We start from the raw sequence: 20,578 nt of genomic DNA on the forward strand, positions 1-20,578 counted from the left end.
ATTTTTCATGTTGCTTTTAGAGACTTCACTGACAACTTTGTCTGTAGTAAATGAATCAAAAAGCCTGGCTCCCATCCGAGACGCATCAGCAGGCAGATTAAATGACAGCCAGAACAGGACCTCTTTACCATCTGCACAGAAAGAGCAGCCGCTTCCCCAGAGAACACTTTTAATGGGTCAGGTAATCAACCTCAGAGTCTACAAAACCCTGCTGATTTTGGGACATATTCTTATTTTCTAGCGAAAAACATGCATAAAACCGTTTGGAAAGTGATTTAAAAAACTAGTGGTTTTTCCCTGATTCATGTCGTTGTGTTGGCTTTAAGACAATAGCCAAAACAAATCAAGGAACTTTTTCATGGTCATGTACTGTTTTGTTTGGGTTTTTTTTCTTTTACTTACTCTTTGACATCTCTAACTTTCTTGTAACTTTTTAGAATTTCTTACTATTTTTTGGGTCAGTTTTTGTTTAGTTGCTCATTGCCTTCTTTCCATGTTTTTTTTTTTATAGAAATTAAGCCAGTTTTCTCAGATTCTAAAGGGTTTAACCACAAGAATTTGGCATTGAGCTTCTCATGTTATTCCCAGCAAATCCCCCACAATGTTGGAGTATTCTTAAGAGTAAATTATAAACTCTTTCACAACCAGTTAGTGTCGCTGCCAAAGAAAACTAGGCTTTACAGTTTCTCATGGCTTTTTATGCTTTGTTACAAAATCAACACATGCCTCACTCAACACAATTTCTGGGCACTGAAGGTCAGAACACTTCTCAACATCCGTTTCGAGGCAGACAGATGGCAAAAAATCCTGGGAATCTCTCAGACGGAACAGATTCACAGTTAACACTGTTAGATACAAAATGATCACCTTCACCTTCTGAAGTTTGTCTCGGTACAATGAGTCAACAGCTTGTCTGATAATTGTTTGGAATGCATTGAGGCAGAGGGCCACGTCTCTGCGGCTGTTGGAGGATTGAAGAATGAAAGCTCAGTCTGGAGCCATGTGTGGTCCTGGACCTCAAGGGGCCTACGCTGCGGCTCCTCGACTTCAACACACCTACATACATCTTGTCCAAGTTCATCCTTTATTTTGAGAAAATAAAGTTAGTAATGCATAAGAGTAACTGTGCACAAGAGGATTTTGTAAATGGGTTGAACTGCAGACAGTTGAGAAATCTTTTCGCTGTAGCTGTCTGTCCTTAATATTGTAACCTTGGAAAGTAGGCCATATCCTGTGCACCAGCACCAGTAATCACAGTAAGGGATCTAGGAATGTTTGGACATAATGGCTGATTTTTACAGAATGATCATCTGAGCCTAGAGAAAAACTCATTCTCCAGCTGTGAAACAGACTCCAAAAGCAGCACTCTCTTTTCACTCTCTTTCAGTGTTCTACTTGCCACCTCCTGGATGCCTGCTAGATTATGTGTTCAGCAACATTAGACAGTGTAGGTTTAAGCAATATGACATGAGAGGGAGTATCCATGTACTGAATATCAGCATGACTGTGATTATGTATGTATACGACGGAATCACAGCTGTGGCATCTGCTGTCAATCACAGTGACAGCAGATGCCATGTGGTCACAGCTGTGTGTTGTGGGACACGGTCATACATGCAAAAGTGCAGGCGAATGACCATGCTGCCAAGGCAATATTCATGCTGAATGTGGACAGTGCTAGTTACGATGCATGATAACTTGATAGCTAATTTTAGCTAGCTTTTTTTTTTTTTAAATCACTCATTAATTTAACTCAGAAACAGGTAGAAACCTCAATTAAAGTTTAGCCAAAAACCATAAACAAAAGATGAACAGTGAAATTTGTTTTGGGATGCTTTATCCATTTTCTTATGTTGCATGCCTGTTTCTGTCTGACTTACTGCAGCCAGCATCTCTGATGTGGAGCACTTAGTATTTTTCATGGCAAGTTTCAAACAATATCAGCTGGTTAGACACAGCAACAGTCACCGTCTCCTCCATACAAAGTCCTTTGCTTTTGGTTGGGGCTGTGACTATGTTGGTCAAAATTCTCTCCAAGAAAAGATGTGAATTAGCTTTGCCACCAGAAGCAAATCTATTATTTTTCTTTTAAATCCTTTGCTCACACTGAGTCAAGGTGGATGGAAGGGGAATATTTGCCAATGTTTATTTCATTCATGTGTATCTGTACCCATATTTTTGCAATCGCTTTGGCAAGTCACAATCAGTATGCTTTATAATGTGTTTTTTCTTCTGACTTTATTCAAACCCACTGGGAGTGACAAACAGAACCATAGAACCCCTCTTGCAACATGAATCTAACAAGGTGGGTGAAACAACTTAATATTTCCACTGTATTGCAGGGGAGAAATTGCATAATCAGTAAACAGTAATCAGTAAACAGTAAACAGTTCCACTGTGAGGTATTCCCTAAATTTGGGGAAAACAATGATGAAAAACTCCCCATCGGTCACCCCAGGAGCTCCGTCTGATAATAAATACCTCTGTGACTGGGCTCAGTGCTCACACACATCAGAGTGCTGCTAGTGCTGTGAGAGCTGCGAGAGCTGGGGGCCGTTGTGGAAAAAAAAGATTATCTTCATTTAGGCCAATTCAAGAGTCTCTCGATTCACTTTGAAGTGATATGCCTTCCAACACAGCTAAGGTAAGGGATTTAGAGGCAGCTGTTAACAAGATAGACATAGACTCACGAATGGAGAACATAAGCTTGCTCACATACAATCAGAGAATGGGTCACTGAAACAGAAAATGGAACAGATTGAAGCTCACAGCCATAGGTTTAATACCTGTGTGCAGGGGCTACCTGAGGACTATGAGAAAGGAAATCCTACTGCTTTCATGAACTCCCTGAAATGCAAGATGTTTGGTGTCAATAAGGTGGGATCTCAACTCCTCATTAACATTGCTCACTGCACCGGTCCCCATCCTGAGAGTGGTGAGCTGCAGTGTATGATTACGCAGCTGTTTAGCTTAGAGACGAAGAGGCTCATCATCCGCTTGGCAGGAAACGCTGGCAACCTGATGTTTCAAGGCAAGATAATACATAAACCCTGACCTCACAGCCCATCTGGCCAAAAAAAGAGCTTTATTCAATGAGGTGCAGGTGTGTCTGCGGGAGGCAAATGTGAGGTATGGGTTGTTATTCCTATGCAAGCTGAATGTTACATTTGCCAACAATACCACTACCTTCACAGATCACAGGGAGGCCATGGTTTACTACAAACAGGTCATTAAACCAACTCTATAAGCCAGGTGACGTCAAATGGCGAAAATCTGGATCTGAGCAACAGCCTACTATGTGGGCAGTACTCTGACTACATAAACTACTGTATATTTGACATTTTCAGAAACAAAATGTGACTAAATGTACCTTCTATCTTCTACATATATCAGGTTTGTATACTGTTGTATACTATGGAGTCGTGTCTTGCTAAATTTTATATTCCTTTTCAAGGAATTTGACAAGACCTAAAGTATGGTAAAGGGTAATTTTTCCCACATTACAAAAACACAACAATATTTTGTATTATCACTGCCCTCTAGTGGTTTTCATAAGGACCAATTTTTGGTAAAAAAAAAAAAGTTCTAGTGGAAACTATTAGGCGGGTTTCCATTAACCCTCAAACTGCACAAACTGAAATTGCGAATATAAAATATGCCTAATTGAAAATTGACAATTTATAAAAAAAAACTCTCATTTATCACAAAAAGATTTTTACACTCGCACAAGGTGGTATTTTTGCAATGGAAGCACTTTTTTGTCTTTTCTTGGTGACATGATGCTATGGCTATGTGCTCGTCAGTAGGAACTGGCTCCCTCGGGCATGATGCAGCAGGAGCTACAAGAGGTGTTAGTGCCGTGCATAACTCTTCAAAGGGTGAGCGGATCACCCAGAAGTTTTGAATCCACAATTCCTCTGTGAAATCATGGACTATCACCTCCCAGCAATCCCTCTTATGTGGCCGCTCCCATGTATAAGTTGCTCGCCTTTCCATAACACACCTACATGGCCTTGGATTGGAAATATTGACAGCTAGTGCAGTGGCTGCAATAGAAATAAATATCTAATCTTTTTAACAGCCATCACTATGCTTCTTTCAATGTTACTGCCAGTAAAGTCAGGACATCACTCAATGGAAATGCGGTCATTGCACACTTATGTTTTATCCACATTTCCAAAACATTGCTGCAGTTTTGTGTTAATCTGTAACGGAAACCCACCTATTGTCATTGAGATAATAAAAAGTAATGTGGACTGGCATATTTAATTTTATGTCATAAAACAAAATGTAACAGGTTCTACAACTTGTGACACAGACCTTATTTCAGACATCTAACCAAAAACACACAGAGTTTGAGGCAAGAGAGGAAACCAGAGGTGCTTAAATGCTAACAAATTTCTGGATTTAGGACTCATTCCTGGGGTTCTTTGTTCTGATGTTCTAAACACATTCCAGCAGCATGAGACTATAGAGTTCAAAGCATGGCTATTTCCATCTGGCTCTGGTTCCCCCAAACACTCCCCTGCTTAAGTGCCTCTTTATAATTTGGGTGGATGGAGAAATGTTTGCTGTTATGTTCCTCCTCCCAGGGCTGTCTCTAGGTCCATCCTCTAACTCCAGACTGATCCTCATAAGCTACTTGTGGTGTCAGTGCAAAAGCATTTGTGATAGCAGCATTTGAGAAATCTCACTGCAATCTCTGTGCTTTTAGTTGGTTTTATTTATCACATAATACAATTTCAGAGCTCCTCTGGCTATAGGTTATGATGGCAAATATTCCCTTTATATAAACACATCCTTCCTCAGGAAAATTCATAGACAACAGGCTTCAGAGTCCAATGCAATCTGCAAGCTCAAAAATCCCAGAAATATTGTTAAAAGGAGCACAGCAGAGCATCATGTGGTGCAGTGGGCTCCTGCTGCACCATATGATGCTCTGTAAACATTGTCAATCTGTAGCATTGTCGGATGGAAAGACCAAGCAGCCACAAGCGAACAGGAACCAAGGATGTGGAGGCAGGTCTCATGGTCAGGGATAAAGGGCTGGTGTGTTTGATGGTAACTGGACGATGCAGGCAGGTCATAAGCAGGCAGGTTTGGCAACAGGATATCAGTCCACCTCCTAGAGAGTCTTGCATGAGTGGTGAAGAACAATCTAACAATGAGGGACTGTGAGGCTGAGGTATACTATGTGTTGGTTGAGAGTAATGTGGAACAGGTGAACTGAGTTTGACGAGTTGGGAATGAAAAGGGGCTGCACTGGCTGTCTCCTGTGATAGTAAACAGAACTTTGTGTGTAATAGCAGAGTTCCCTTTATTAATCCAGTCACAAACCTTAAAACTCACATCATCACGATCTCCTGTGAAAGTCAAACATATGGGACTGAGCTCTCATTAATGTGCTGTAATGTTGTTTTTACAAGTGACTTGCTTATTGCGGACTGTTTCTACCCCACTTGGGTTAGTTTGTCTGGAGACATGAAAATATCCCAATCAGAGCAGCCAGAGAGCGAGCACTCGACAGTCTCCATCCAGCTCACTCCCAGAGCAGATCATCTGAGGTCAGACAGCGTCCAGGAGCCCAGCAGACAGCGAGGGAATCAGGTTTAATGAAGCTTACTGCAAGGTTACTTTGTCTCACCACCACAGTACATGGTCTGCATGAAATGATGTTGTCATGATGGGTTCCGTGTGTCTGTTCTGTCTGTGGGTAGACTAATTCTGAGAATACAATATCTCTGTAACAATCCAAGATAACTTCCCACATCCAGCCCTGGAGCTCCTACTTAATAACTTCAGTTCATATTAATACTGCCCATGTGTTATGCAAAGACAAGTTTGATGTTACTTATATATGCAGTAATTAATACATTGAATTACGAATGAGCTCATTTGAAGAATTGGTTTTGTGTCAAATATGGTGATTAAGGGAAAGCATTACGTGGCTAACACTCTTGTTTAAAACTTTCATTTTAAGCTTATGACACATGTTCAAGAACATTCATTTTTGTGTTTCGTAAATTGGAAACGTAAGTAGTAAAAGTAAGTGTTTGAGCAAAATGACATTACTCATGCATAATAAAGCACTGACAGAAAATGAGAGCTGATCATTAGCTTGCAAGTAAATGTGACTATATATATATATATATATATATAATATTTTTTTATGACTGATTTTTTTTTTTAGAAGCTGAACTGATGCTGCACGGCTTTGTTCAGAAAGTCGACTAGTTTGCTTCTCGGTTGGGAAATGTAAACAACATAAACATGCACAAAAGTCCAAGCCTTCACAGACATTGTCCTCCCACACAGCTGTTCCTTACTCTGCTTGATTACTCTAAATGTGTGTGGGCTTGTACAGACTGATTGGCATCCTACTGACTCTCCTGTTAGCTGTGTCCACACTTGCTCATTATTCATCATATAGTCAAAGATGATGTACAATACATTTACATTTTGTTTTGTATTCATTTCTAGTCACAGTGATTAAAGCCTATATAGCCGACTCGTGGTAAATGGATCTGCACTTGTATAGCAACTTTCTAGTCATTTACACATTTACACACTCTTTCCTACACTTGCAGCCGAGGCTAAGCAGTTGCTACTTAGTGGTTATTGTTTTTCTGTTTGTTTTTAAACATTCACACACATTGATGGAACAATCATCAGGAGCAATTTGGGGTTCAGTATCTTGCCCAAGGATACTTCACTGGTGTGTGGAGGAGCCGTGGATCAAACCACCAACCTTCCAATTAGTTTACAACCTACTCTACCAGCTGAACCACAGCTGCCACAATGCAGCTTTACAAAGCTAAACCAAACTATTGAAAAAAATCAAAAATCTAACCTGGTGAGATGGTGAAAGAGGGCAAGTCACCAAAGGGATAACAACCCTGGGCATGGAAGTCTGAACCAAAATCCCTGACCATTCATTAAATATTTGTCCAGATATTTTAAAACAACAAATAACAAATACAATGGTGCCAGAGGAAAAGTGAGGGAATCTCCGAGCTCATTATGATACAGTTTGGAAATCATGTAAAACTATGTGCCTTATGCTACAATACAATGTATAAAGCAAGTGTGTACAGTGAGAATTAGTTTTACATGTATAATATTGTTTCTAAGTCGACATAATAAACAAGCCAACTTCATCTGGAAGTGGAGGGGATGTTGGATGGCATGACACCTAGGAAAGACACCTGCCGAGCTGCAGACCACTGTTCAACACCAACAAACAACGCTTTTGCACTTTGAGCTTATAAACATGGATATTTTTTCCTGACCAGCCCCAGCTTTTGTCAGCATCTTTTGTGCCGTCAAAGTCACCATGCGTGTTTTCAGGCAAAACATGATTTTTTTTCCTAACTATGATGAAGTGAACGTGTACCTTAACCAAACCACACCAGCTCAACATTCTGACCTCATAGCTGAACTCCACATCCAACCTGCCAGATCATCTAAGAGCAGCAGACCAAACAACAGTTGGTTTTCACAACTGAGACATTTCTGCACAAATGCTCAGAAACAAAGCTCATCTGCATGCTTGTCGTCCTCACCAGGTTTTGACTTAACTATAGTCTGTCACTGAGACCAACTAGATAGGGAAAATGCTCACCTTTAATTGTGTCTGACAATTTAGAGAAGTGTTGTCTTCATGGATGTACCCTGTGTGACCAAAAAGACACATCTGTAACCCTGGATGGATATCTTACTTTTAAAAGTCAAACCAGTGTTGGTGTGCATGATTTAGAGGCCAGCTAAGACAATGTCCAGAAACTGGATGCATAAGGCAAACTAAATGACTTAGAGTGCTTTAATTGGATGCTTTCTTACTGAGTCACCAGAGAAAAAGCATTGGATCCTCATGACATCATGTGGGGCAGGGCTTTAGGAACACCCATATGGGACAAGCGGTACTCAATGGAAAATTCAGAGAAAGACTAAAGTACACAGTCAAGTCAAGTCAAGTCAATTTTTTTTTATAGAGCCCATTATCACAAAACATTGGTTTGCCTCAGAGGGCTTTATAGTGTACGACATCCCTCTGCCCGTAGACCCTCACATCACCCAAGGAAAAACTCCCGAGGATGATGAAGGATCCCTCTTCCAGGACGGACAGACGTGCAATAGATGTCGTAAATAACAAATGAAATTCAATCATGGCAAAAAGGAAAGAGAAAGCGAGAGGGGAGGAGAGGGGGAGAGAGGCACAGCAATAATAGAAACAGATGCATGTCATATTACAATAATGATAGGTGTGTAGTGAGGTATAGCACCTGACAGTTGAGTAGCGCTTGTGAACGCACCTCCAGACTCCACTCCTCAGTAGCCACTCCCTTAATCACAGCCAGCCTATATAAGGGACGAGTGAGCACATGCTCCTTCTTTTTGGCTGCTGGTTCCTGTGTGTGGTGGCTGCTGTTTGCTGTACTGGTAGGTACGGGAGCCCTTTTCAGTTTAGTTGTCATGTTTTATTTCTTCCCTGCACTTTTATCTAAAACCCCCCCTTTTTTCTCTCTGGTAGGCTGGAGGTAGCAGTGGTGTCTGAGCCTTCCTGCTGTAGTGGTCTGGTAATCCAGGTGGTTCACGTGATTTACTGCTGTTTTGCCCTCATTTTGCTTCTGTTTGGTTGTTTGGTTTCTTGTTTTGCTCTTTGTATTTTGCTCTTAGTTTTGCTTTTTTATTCTTATTTGCCTTTACATCCTATTGAGTGATTTCTTTGAATATATTAAAACTGGGTTGCTGTATTTGTTAATTTTGCTATTAGCATTTTTCTTTTAGTGAAGTGGAGCACCATTTTGTTGGGGAGGCTAGGCACCCCGGGTGAGGTTCCTACACATTGCACGTAAGTAAAGGCACCGGGACACGATTGCTGTTCTTGAGATTGCTGTGAGGATTGCTGTGAGGTTTGCTGTGTTTCACTGAGGTGAGTAGTGGTGGCACCTTTAGGCACTCCTCCATAGTAGTCTGCCTCCCCACTGATGGCCTCTGCTCACTCTTTTATTTAGGTTATGTTGGGCTGAGTTTTTTGATATTTTACCACATCTCTGGTTTTTAGATTGTATTTGTTAAGGCCTTTTTTTTTTTTTTTAGACGACCTTGTAATAAAAATATTTTTAATCCCTTTAATGTTGTTTTATTGATTCAGTTTATTTTGACTAGTTAATTTTTCCCTCTTCCTTTGCAGTTCCAGCCATGCCTGTTTATTTTGATTATCAATAAATATTTGATTTATTTGGAAAATACGTCTCTGTCCTGTTTCAGAAACGAAACTGTGTGCCTTACTGATCTTCCAAACTTTAATATTTTGAGGTATTTCCTGGGGCGCAATTCCTCAGGTGGCGTTGTCGGTTCTCCCCCTCACATTACCTAGTGAACACACGCCTCACCACGCCACAGGTGTGAAATCATCAATTGCACTCTATGATGATGTTGTGGGTGATGATAACAGTCTCATGTGTATATTGATAGGGAGGTGTCCAAAGGCAAGATCATGGCATCGGCGCAACCAGGACCAGACCACGATCAGGGCGAGCGGGGGGTACAGTATCAGTGCAGCCACAGCACGAGCACAACCAAAGGCAGGGTCACAGCGCCAGCACAGATATCACCACGATCAGGCACAGCCAGGGTTGTGGCCAGGGTCCGGGAAAGCTAGGAAACAAGGGAGCAGGAATGCTCCGGAGAGGCAACGGGATTAGCGTAGTGCAGTTCAACAGACCCAGGCACCATAATCATGGGCCCCAGGTACAACCATGCCTTTGGTTGTACTCGTGCTGTGGCTGCACTGATACTGTACCCCCCACTTGCCCTGATCATGGTCTTGGTCCTGGTTGCACCGATGCCGTGATCATGCCTTTGGACAGCTCCCTATCAATATATACATGAGACTTATTAACTCCCACAATATCATCATAGAGTGCATTTGATAATTTCACACCTATCGTTATTGTAATATGACATGTGTCTGTCTCCACTATTGCTGTGCCTCTCTCCCTCTCTCTCCCCCTCTCCTGCCCTCTCTCTTTCTCTTTCCTTTTTGCCACATTGTATCTCACTTGTTATTTACTACATCTATTGCACGTCTGTCCGTCCTGGAAGAGGGATCCCTCATCATCCTCTGCCGCTCTTCCTGAGGTTTCTTCCTTTTTTTCCCGTTACAGGGGTTCTTCTTCAGGAGTTTTTCCTTGGGTGATGTGAGGGTCTAAGGGCAGAGGGATGTCGTACACTGTAAAGCCCTCTGAGGCAAACCATGTTTTGTGATAATGGGCTCTATAAATAAAATTGACTTGACTTGACTTGTGCTGCTCATGCTAAAAGTATAATATGTTTGAAAAACCCAAACTGATAATGCTGATGCTGGGTACTTCAGTCTTTCTCTGAATTTTCCATTGAGTACAGCTTGTCCCATATGGGTGTTCCTAAAGCCCTGCCCCACATGATGTCATGAGGATCCAACACTTTTTCTTTAGTGACTCAGTAAGAAAGCATCTAATTAAAGCCCTTGAAGTCATTTAGTTTGCCTGATGCATCCAGTTTCTGGACATTGTCTTAGCTGGCCTCTAAATCATACACACCAACACTGGTTTGACTTTTGAGAGTAAGATATCCATCCAGGGTTACAGATGTGTCTTTTTGGTGGCTCTATTACACGTCTGTCCGTCCTGGAAGAGGGGTCCCTCATCATCCTCTACCGCTCTTCCTGAGGTTTCTTCCTTTTTTTTTCTTCTCCCCATTACAGGGGTTCTTTTTCGGGAGTTTTTCCTTGGGTGATGTGAGGGTCTAAGGGCAGAGGGAAGTCGTACACTGTAAAGCTCTCTGAGGCAAACCATGTTTTATGTTAATGGGCTCTATAAATAAAATTGACTTGACTTGACTTTCTTTCTCTTGCCTAACATTACAAAAATTAGACATATCCTGTCTCAGTTGAGAGCACACATTTGTTACTTCTATGCTGGATTACTGTAACTCTCCATTATCAGGTTGCCCCAAAAAGTCCCTGAAGTCTCTCCAGCTGGTGCAGAATGCTGCTGCAGGTATACTAATGGGAACCAAGAAAAGGGATCATATTTCTCCTGTCTTAACGTCTTTGCACTGGCTTCCTGTGAAAATCCAGAATTTAATTTAAAATCCTCCTCCTTACCTACAAAGAACTGAATGGTCAGGCTCCCACTTGTCTTTCACAGCTCATAGTTCCCTTTCAACCCTCAAGAGAGGAAGAAGATGGAGGATCAGCAGCAGAACAACATCAGTAGAGTCTGGAAGGGCCTCAAAACCATCTCTGGCCACAAGGAACCTGACTCCCAGGCTTTGGGGGACAGGAAGTGGGTGAACAATCGGAACCTATTTTTCAATAGGTTTGTTCAGCCATCCGCCCCTCCCCCTGCCCAGTCATACCAGCAGCTACCCCCACCATCTGCCTACCCCAACATCGATCCCCACCCTCACTTCCACCTCTACTCCCCTCCCTGCAACTTTCAGTTCAAAGTCACCCCCTGTTGCTCCTCCTGCAAAAAGCCTCAATCCCCCAGCCACACCTTTCAGCACCCAGCCCCCCGTCTGTCCCTATCAGCGATCCAGGTCAGTAGTGAGCACAGAAAGATCAAGGCGAGGAAGGCTGCAGGTCCAGATGGCATCAGCTCCAGGCTCCTGAAGTCCTGCGCAGACCAGCTGTGCAGGATAGTTAAGCACATCTTCAACCGAAGCCTGAAGATAGGGAGAGTGCCGCTGCTGCGGAAGTTCCTGTTTGGTGCCGGTTCAGAAGATAAGGTCATCACACCATCACACCATGCAAAGGCTGGTCCTTGTCCATCTCCACCCCTGGGTCGGCTCATTGATGGACCCACTCCAGTTTGTCTACCAACCTGGCATCGCAGTGGATGACACAGTCATCTCCCTCCGTAATAGAGCTCTCTCTCACCTCGAAAAGCCTGGGAGCACTGTAAGAACCATGTTCTTTGATTTCTCCAGTGCTTTCAACACCATACAGCTTGTGCTTCTGAGGGACAAGCTGGAGCACACAGGGGTGGATCCCCACCTCGTATTCTGGATACTTGGCTACCTCACCAACCGACCACAGTACTTGAGGGCTCTGGACTGTGTGGCGGACATGTTGGTCTGCAGCACAGAGGCCCCCTAGGGAACCATCTTAGCTCCTTTTCTCTTCACCCTCTACACTGCAGACTTCATGTACAGCTCGACGAACTGTCACCTGCAAAAGTTCTCGAACGACTCTGCATTCGTTGGCCTCATCCCAGATAAGGATGACACAGAGTACAGAGAACTCACCAATAACTTGGTGGACTACTGCAAGCGAAACCACCTCCAGATTAATGCAGGGAAAACCAAGGAGCTGGTGGTGGATTTTTGCAGGCGCAGACACGCTTCCGTTGCAGCGGTGAACATCCAGGGAATGGACATTGAGATAGTGGACTCTTACAAGGAACTGGAAGTTCACCTGAACAATAAACTGGACTGGACTGATAACACCACTGCACTTTACAAGAAGGGCCAGTGCAGACTGTACCTGCTCAGGAGACTCAGGTGTTTCACAGTACAGGGGCCGCTCCCAAGGACTTTCTTTGACAATGTTGTGGCATCAGCCATTTTCTATGAAGTGGTCTGCTGGGGCAGCAGCATCACCACTGACGACAGGAAAAGGCTTGACAGACTGATACGGAAGACCAGCTCTGTCCTGGGATGCCCGCTTGACCCAGTGCAGGTAGTGGGAGAAAGGAGGATGATCACCAAGCTGTCATCCATGCTGGAGAATGACTCCCACCCCATGCATGTCAATCTGACTGCCCTGGAAAGCTCCTTCAGTGACAGACTGCTCCATCCAAAGTGTGTGACGGAGCGGTACCACAGGTCCTTCCTTCCTGTACAACCAGCACTGCTCCCAGTAGACCACACACAGTCACTCACACGCACACACACACCAACTGGACTTATACAAAAAGTGCAATTTCTCACAAGTGCAGTTATCCTCCATGTGCAATTGGTGTATATATTTGTTTGTACATATTTTTATATATGTCTAGGCTGTTGAGTTTTTGGCACCTTGTAACTTTATGTTACTAGTTTTGTTACCTTGTGTTTTTATTATACTATACATACAACTATTAAATATTTATTATATTTGAAATTATTTTTTTACTATTGTACTGTTCTTTATCCTGTAACTCATAGCTGCTGTAACAATGCAAATTTCCCCATTGTGGGACTAATAAAGGATCATCTTATCTTATCTTATCTCATCTTATATTATATATTATATTATGAGGACTGTGCTCTGAAGATGCAGGGGTACTTGTGTTTCCAAATCCAAAGTTCCAACGTCTCCAAATGTAGGATGGGAGCCAGAGCCTTCAGTTACCAAGCTCCTCTTTTATGGAACCATCTTCCAGTTTTGGTCAGGGAGGCAGACACCTTCTCCACTTTTAGGGGTAGAATTAAGACTTTCCTCTTCGATAAAGCTTTTAATTAGGGCTGGCTCAGGTTGCCTGGACCAGGACAGGGTCTTAGGGCAGAGGGATGTCATATGCTGTAAAGCCCTCTGAGCCAAACTGTGTTTTGTGATAATGGGCTTTATAAATAAAATGAATTCATGCAGAACTCCAGATCAAAGGCAAAAGCTACCCCTTTAAAACCCAAGCAGATGGGTTAAAACATGGGTAGAAAGCAATGAGCACCTAAACAAGACACAAACCAAAAAAAATTTAAAAAAATAAAGTAACCAGAAAAAATGCAAAAAAAGAAAGAAAGGTAAAAACAAAAAAGAAAAAGACCCCATCAAAAAATATCTTGAAAAAGAAAAAAATATATGTATACACTTTGCTGAAACATATTTTTAAAATATTGTTAAATTAGCATGTAGTTTCCTGGACAACTTTCCCTAAACATTTTTAAATTTTTTTTTGAATAAACTTATTCTCAGGTCAGTTTCTTGTCACTTTTTATGCTTTTCTTGCAATTTGGACACTTCTTGACAACTTGCTTATTGCCTTTTTCCTCATGTTTTTGAAAACAAATTAATTTACTCAGGTTTCATGGGTTAAAAAGCTTTTGAAAGGTATCTTAACACAGCAAAAGAAAACTGATGTCGATCCAGGTTTCAAGGGCTTTCCAAACTCTTCTCCAGCACAACGGATAAATCTGATCTGTGAGGTCGACATTGCTCTCCGCGTTCCCCAACTGAGCTGCTCACAAGCCGACAGCATGTCACTGTTGACTCTGCAAGGTGTCAACATGTGCTTCCCTCCCACTGCAACTGCTGCTTGCCTTTAAAATGTTTCCTTGTAAAATTAAATTGTGGTGTCAGAACTTACTGAAGCCAAATGTAAACAGCAGCAGAAGAGCACACTGCCCATGAAAAGCTGGATGAAGTGGAGCATCAGGCCTCTGAACATTAGCATTATTTTAAGTTATTCTGTGGTTTGGGCCATCATTTCAATCAGTCATGATAACTTAGGAATTTTACTGTTTACCTTTCTCTCTTTCAGCTAAGCTGGGCTGACCAGAGGAATGTTTCAGCCTGATAATCACACTCAACTGCCATCTTGTTTCACTTCATTCCTCTCGAGTGATGTCCTGCCAACAGTTTCAGTTACCACAGAAGCTGTGGTATAAAGTTTCTATTTGACTTTGTTAGCTGGAACCCACAGGAGAGAAAGGCAAGGCAGAGACTATGTCACCTTAGACACTTGAGGAAATTCCAGTTGTCCCCTCAAACAATGAGGAATTTATACTCCTGCACCATCAAGAGCATCCTGAAGGGGAATACAACCTGATGGTGAAACAGCACTGAAGAGCACCACAAGGGCCTTCATTCAGCTGAACACACCAGGTGCTGCTCTACAGATGCTGCAGAAATAAGGCCAAGAGAATCGTTAAAAATCCTAACCACCTGGTTAACTGCCTTTTCTCACTGTCAAAGTCAGAAAGAAGTGACCTGTTACAGCAGGCAGCACTAAGAGGCTCAGGAGGAGCTTCTACCTTCAGGACACAAGGATCCTAAATAAAGACCCTGCCTCAGACTGCCCAATCATACACATGTATTAATTACAGTTTACAGTAATTACAGTTTTATTTAATGCACAAACTGAAGGAAATGACAGGGTCACATTCCATTGGACTAGTGTCTTATCTGATTTTATGTGAAAAAAGAAATGGATTAAAGACAATTCACAAATGTGTACCATGATCCACAAATATCTCACTGCCCCTGTATTTTTATTATTTGTGTCATGTTAAGTCATAACCACAAAACGACAGAGCAACACAAGATTTTTCAAATGTAAATAGTTTCACCACAACAAATACATGTTAAGTCATACGTATACATGTGTGGTTCCATTTGTAAATGTGAAACATATTTGGAATGCTTCCTGTCAATTTGTTGGCCACCCCACATTTGTGACTTCTCTTCTATTTGTTTGTGGATTTTCCTCATGCGGCAGATCTGCATTAACAGATGTGAGGTGCGGTTTCCAAGGGAACACAGCTGTCAGGACTTTCATCATATGGTGGTGGTTTCATCTAAAGATGGGTGGTACAATCAAGGAGACAGAAAAGACACATTCAGTTCTGTCCTCTCTCTGTGTGTGTGTGTGTGTGTGTGTGTGTGTGTGTGTGTGTGTTAATGTACCACCACCTGCTGGCGTAGTTACTAACTGCACCTCACATCATCTGTGGATATTTTCCTACAGATCTGCTGTGAGAGGAAATGGACAAAACCCTCCAAATAGGTGGAACATCACACAAACTAACAGGAAGCAATCCACAAAAGTGAAATACCTGTTTCACATTTACAAATAAATCCACAAAAGCATAAATATAACTTATTTTGTTATTGCAATTCTGTAAAACCAACCTTTTATCAAAAATTAAAAGACATGTTCACTAGTAATTCAGGCATATTTGCAAATCACTCTGTATTTCTGTGGATTGGATTTTACAACAAACAAATAAAACAAACATTGTTTGTGGATGGTGAGATATTTGCTCGTTTGTGGATCGTCTTCTGTTGGATAAGACAATTAAAGTTAAATCAGAATGCCTACACTGCAGCAGCTGCCAGGAGCAGTGTTCCACAATGATCATAGTCATATGCAGATTTCAAAGTGATTTCTGTAAATTACAACAGTCTGAGCAACTGCACCACTCTTGCTCATGTTTGTTTTAATAATCCTCTGCCTGTTTTTTTAAGACACACCTTGGCTGTTAGCCTGCTGTGTGGAAGATGTGAAAACAGTTTTTCTAATGTCAAAACTTTTAAAATTCACTGCGGTGGAAATCCTGCTGATATCATAGCCAAACAATGATGGCCAAAACTACAGAAATAAAAGCCAGGACCAGAATGTTGCTTTGCTCAATTAATCTGTCAATTTCAGTGGAGCTGTAAAGAAAGTTACCGTCTGATGCTCTCCATCAGCAGAAGGGGGGATTCAAATATTTCAGGTAGAAGTAAGCAAAAGGATGCACTAATACTTCAGTGTTTTAGAAATAATCTAATAGTTAACATACCACGCGCACACACACGCACACGCACACACACACACACACACACACACACACACACACACACACACACACACACACACACACACGCACGCACACACACACACACACACACACACACACACACATTCCTGTACAGTATTCACCCGTCAGTATTCTGTTAGTGTTTGATGTAATCTTTAGTGTCTTTTGGAGACTGTGATTTTGTTCCGGTTGTTGCATTGATCATATTTTTAAGGATATATGTCGTCTCCTGGGCAACTCAGTGGTGTGGTGGTTAGCACTGATGCCTCACAGCAAGAGGGTTCGAATCCCCGGTTTGAATCCAGGTTGGGGTAAAGTTCGGCCTTGGGCGGGGGGGCCTCCTGTGCGTAGTTTGCCTATTTGGTGACTCTAAATTGCCATAGGTGTGCATGTGAGTGTGACTGGTTGTCTGTCTATATGTGTCACCCCTGCTATGGTCTGGCGACCTGTCCAGGATGTACCCCGCCTCTCGCCCAATGACAGCTGGGATACACTCCAGCCCACCCACGACCCTTACGAGGACAAGCGGTTACGGACGATGAATGAATGAATGAATGAATGTTGTCTCCTTTCACACAGCTCTGTGTGTGTAAACATCATTAGGAGAGCTCTGTATATCTCAATACAGGAGATCAATGTAAATGTCCCCGTGCAGGCCTGCTCATTCAACACATGCAGGACGTCTCAGTTTGTGACCTTTGCTATGGAGATGACGGGAACACAATCCAACAACAAAACTGACTTTTAGGAGTTTGGGAATGTTACTTTCACCATACATCAGTTAAAGTGCTCAGAGTCATGTGTTATAGGTTTTTAAATATCTTCAAGTTTAAAACACTATTGTACCTTCAGGAAAATCACATTGGACTCCCTGTAAACATTAACTGCAGAGATTCAGTGAATTTAAAGCAGTACGTATAAAAACTCATCAATGGCCAAACTTCACATAGGAACGTTGCTAACTCTAACAATTACATTATTAAATAACATAAAACAGAGATTTATACTGGAAGCGCTAAAAAAAAATGCTGATTAGTAATAAAGAAGACATTATCTCCTGTTAACATCCCCATCAGATCACGTTTGACAGTTAGAGTTCTCATGCACAGCGATCTGGTGTTTCACCTCGACAGTCAGTGACTGGGACAAAGGACAGTTATATCCGCCATGTATCATTGACTCGTAATATATTATCTTTCATTATTACATTTCCTGAGAAAAAAGGAATACCTCTCTTTAAAGCACATATGGACATATATCAAACAAAAAACATCATTCTCCAACTGATGAAAGTTAAAAACTCTTTTGTGGCATTTAAGAACCCCTGAAATGGGCTGTGTTCAGGAGAGTGCCATTGTTTCTGTACAATTATCCAGGACATTCCCTTTGAGTCAACTTAAATACTTAAGATGTAAGATTTTACCAAAGTTGTTATCTGGTTGTTGTATAAGTGCAATCAAACACTGGGTGTCCCCTGTCATGACTTTCAAATCAACACTTCTGCGTGTGACAAAAGTGAGCTTACAGTGATGCCACTGCTGCCACACAGTCACTGCACTATAAATTACCTCATGTCTCAGCTGTGAGGATGAATACGTCAGACAGCAGTGAATGTTGATCCAACACATCCAGAGCTGCTGCGCATCATGCTGGTCCCCAGTGAAGAGGAGCCCTTCCTCTCCACAGCCTCTGCCCCGATCAGGCCCTGCCGCTGCAGGTTCAGGATTGAGTCAGCGATGATGCGGGCCGTTTTCTTCTGGTACCCCCCTGAAGTCACCATGAGTATGGGGATGCCCCGTCGCCTTGCAGCCCTGAACACGATCTCATCTCTCTTCACAATGCCCTGGCAGAGACAGACGAGAGGACAGCTGCTGTCAGTCCATTCAGATTAATAAGAGACGTGTTTGAATGTTGTTGGCTGCTGGCTGAAGCTTCTACAGAGTCTACACTTTCTGCCTCACCTGAGGAGGGAGAGAGGCCTGGAGGCAGCCTGACTCTTCCCATATCTGACTACTCCAGTGTGGAGTGGCAAACTTCTCAGGATGACACATGAGAGGAAAGGGACACATCCTGTTTGTCCAGCCACTGAGAGTGGAAACAGCTTGTGTCTAATCTTGGGGTGATATGGCTTTTAAGTAACATTGCTGTATTTTTTGGCTGTATCCCCATGCGTGATGCACATCTCGATATTTTTAAATCTCTTCTAAACTACTGTAAACTACTAAAATAAAAAAGTATTACATTAACTGCAGTTAAAATACAATGTAAAATGAAGTAGCAACTGCCAAATACTACAATTAAAGAAACTAAAGTTATAATAAAGTTTAATAAAATACTGCTATATTGAAGTTAAAGTACAGCTATAGTAAGGTTAAATTAAGTGTTTTTATGGTTAAATTAGGGCTGTCAGCATCAAAATGCTAATTGGGATGCTTTTAAGGTCAATACAAAACGCGCTACTTTTTAAAATGTTTTTGATCTTGTTAATCTCTTACTGACATTCCAGTCTTTAAGAGGCTGTGCAAGGCTGAGTTTTACAGCTGTAGTGATCATACTGGTATCACATAAAACTGGATGTGAGGAATCCAGTCTTATCAACCATGTCATACTGACTTCTCTGGGAGAGACCCATATAACCCTCTAAAGTGAGGATAAACATTGCTCAGGGGGGCTTTGACCTCTGACCTCAAGATATCTGAATGAAAATGGGTTCTATGGGTACCCATGAGTCTCAGTTTAAAAGACATGCCCACTTTTTTCCCAATGCCATTTTTTTGCTGTCATTTGATTCCTAATCAAGACAATTTGGTAAGAATTACTTCAACTTGTCAATGTGAACTTCAAAAACAAGTGATTAAAGAATGTGATTTAAAAATTCTGATATTAATCGTGATTAAAAAATTATTTGTTTGACAATCCTAAATTAAATTAGTTAAAGCGGAACCCTTCCCGGGCAGGAGGTGTTGCTGTTAACCTAAGGCTTCCAGTCAACAGTTTGATGTTAGCATTAGCAAAAAGTTAAACTGTTACTGCAGCACCTTTAACCATGAAGATTCATTCAGTTAGAGCTGAAAACAGTCTAACAGCTCTCCAGTTCAAAGATTTGCTGGTCACTCTTGTGCCACAAAATGTGACTAAATAGTTGTGAATGGAGCTCTGAAGATGAAAACACACACGCCTCACCTGCTTACACTAACGTTAGTTCCATTCATTAAGTTAGACTGTTACTGCAGTGGCGTTAAACATGATGATTTATTCTCTGTAAGCTGGAAACAAACTAAAAGCTCTCCAGTTAAGATATTAATAGTATTTTCAAGTTGCAGTGGTGCTCCATGGTCACAAAATGTGACTTAATAGTCACTTTCTGGAGTTCTAAGAGAGCCCCACCTTTTGTGTGTTTGTCTGAGAGGGAAAGAATCACATGGGAGAGCAAGGGAACCAAAATGCCGAAGCGAGTTTCATGCAAACGACATTTTGTGATAGACATTTTATATCGCTTGTGAAACAAGGTATGATACATTGAGTATATTTGATATATTACCCAACCCTACTATAGTCATCAAAAAAGTACACTTCATTGCAGTTGCATCTGACTGCATTGACTAATTGCATTGGTACAGGTGTACCTAATATTGTGACCACTGTGACACTTCTTCCAGCTCTCCACTGACATTTTATTGTATGAAGTGTGACCAGCTGTTCCGTCACTGCAGGCTGATCAATGCTCATATGTGAAATGTCTTTACAATGAATGTCCAACTGAGCACGTGCAGTACCTGCGGTGATATGGAGAGTCCCCCGAGGGGGTCCCCATCCAAGATGTCTGTCCCCGCATTGTAGATGATGATGTCGGGTCGCACCTCATTCAGTGCTCCTTCAGAGTGGAGCTCTACTTTCTGCAGGTACTCGGAGTCCTCAGTGCCCCAGTCCAGCTCCACCTTCCTCTTTATGGCTCCTGAAGACACAGAGACATGGAGATGCTCTGGGTGTCCACTCTCACAGTCATCAGGGAGCTACAGAGCGCAACTGC

The 20,578-nt window shown here is 42.0% G+C and overlaps 1 protein-coding gene across 4 annotated transcripts in view; it reads right to left on the bottom strand.

The window, feature by feature from the left end:
- Nucleotides 1-4,703: 4,703 nt before the first annotated feature.
- hdac11 (histone deacetylase 11) overlaps nucleotides 4,704-20,578 on the bottom strand; it is a 40,883-nt gene continuing 25,008 nt past the window's right edge. For 3 of the 4 annotated variants that reach the window (XM_088082589.1, XM_088082594.1, XM_088082583.1), the window contains 2 exons: nucleotides 20,325-20,503; nucleotides 4,704-18,391 (listed from right to left, as the gene is read on the bottom strand). In XM_088082589.1, coding sequence (XP_087938715.1) covers nucleotides 18,146-18,391; nucleotides 20,325-20,503 — 425 coding nt within the window. In that variant the 3' untranslated portion in view covers nucleotides 4,704-18,145. The remainder of the gene's footprint in view (nucleotides 18,392-20,324; nucleotides 20,504-20,578) is intronic. The other variant, XM_088082585.1, reaches the window with a different exon arrangement.

This window comes from Plectropomus leopardus, chromosome 2 (genome assembly GCF_026936395.1).
Source record: "Plectropomus leopardus strain MGB_pleo_1.0 chromosome 2, ASM2693639v1, whole genome shotgun sequence".
Lineage (NCBI taxonomy): Eukaryota > Metazoa > Chordata > Actinopteri > Perciformes > Serranidae > Plectropomus > Plectropomus leopardus.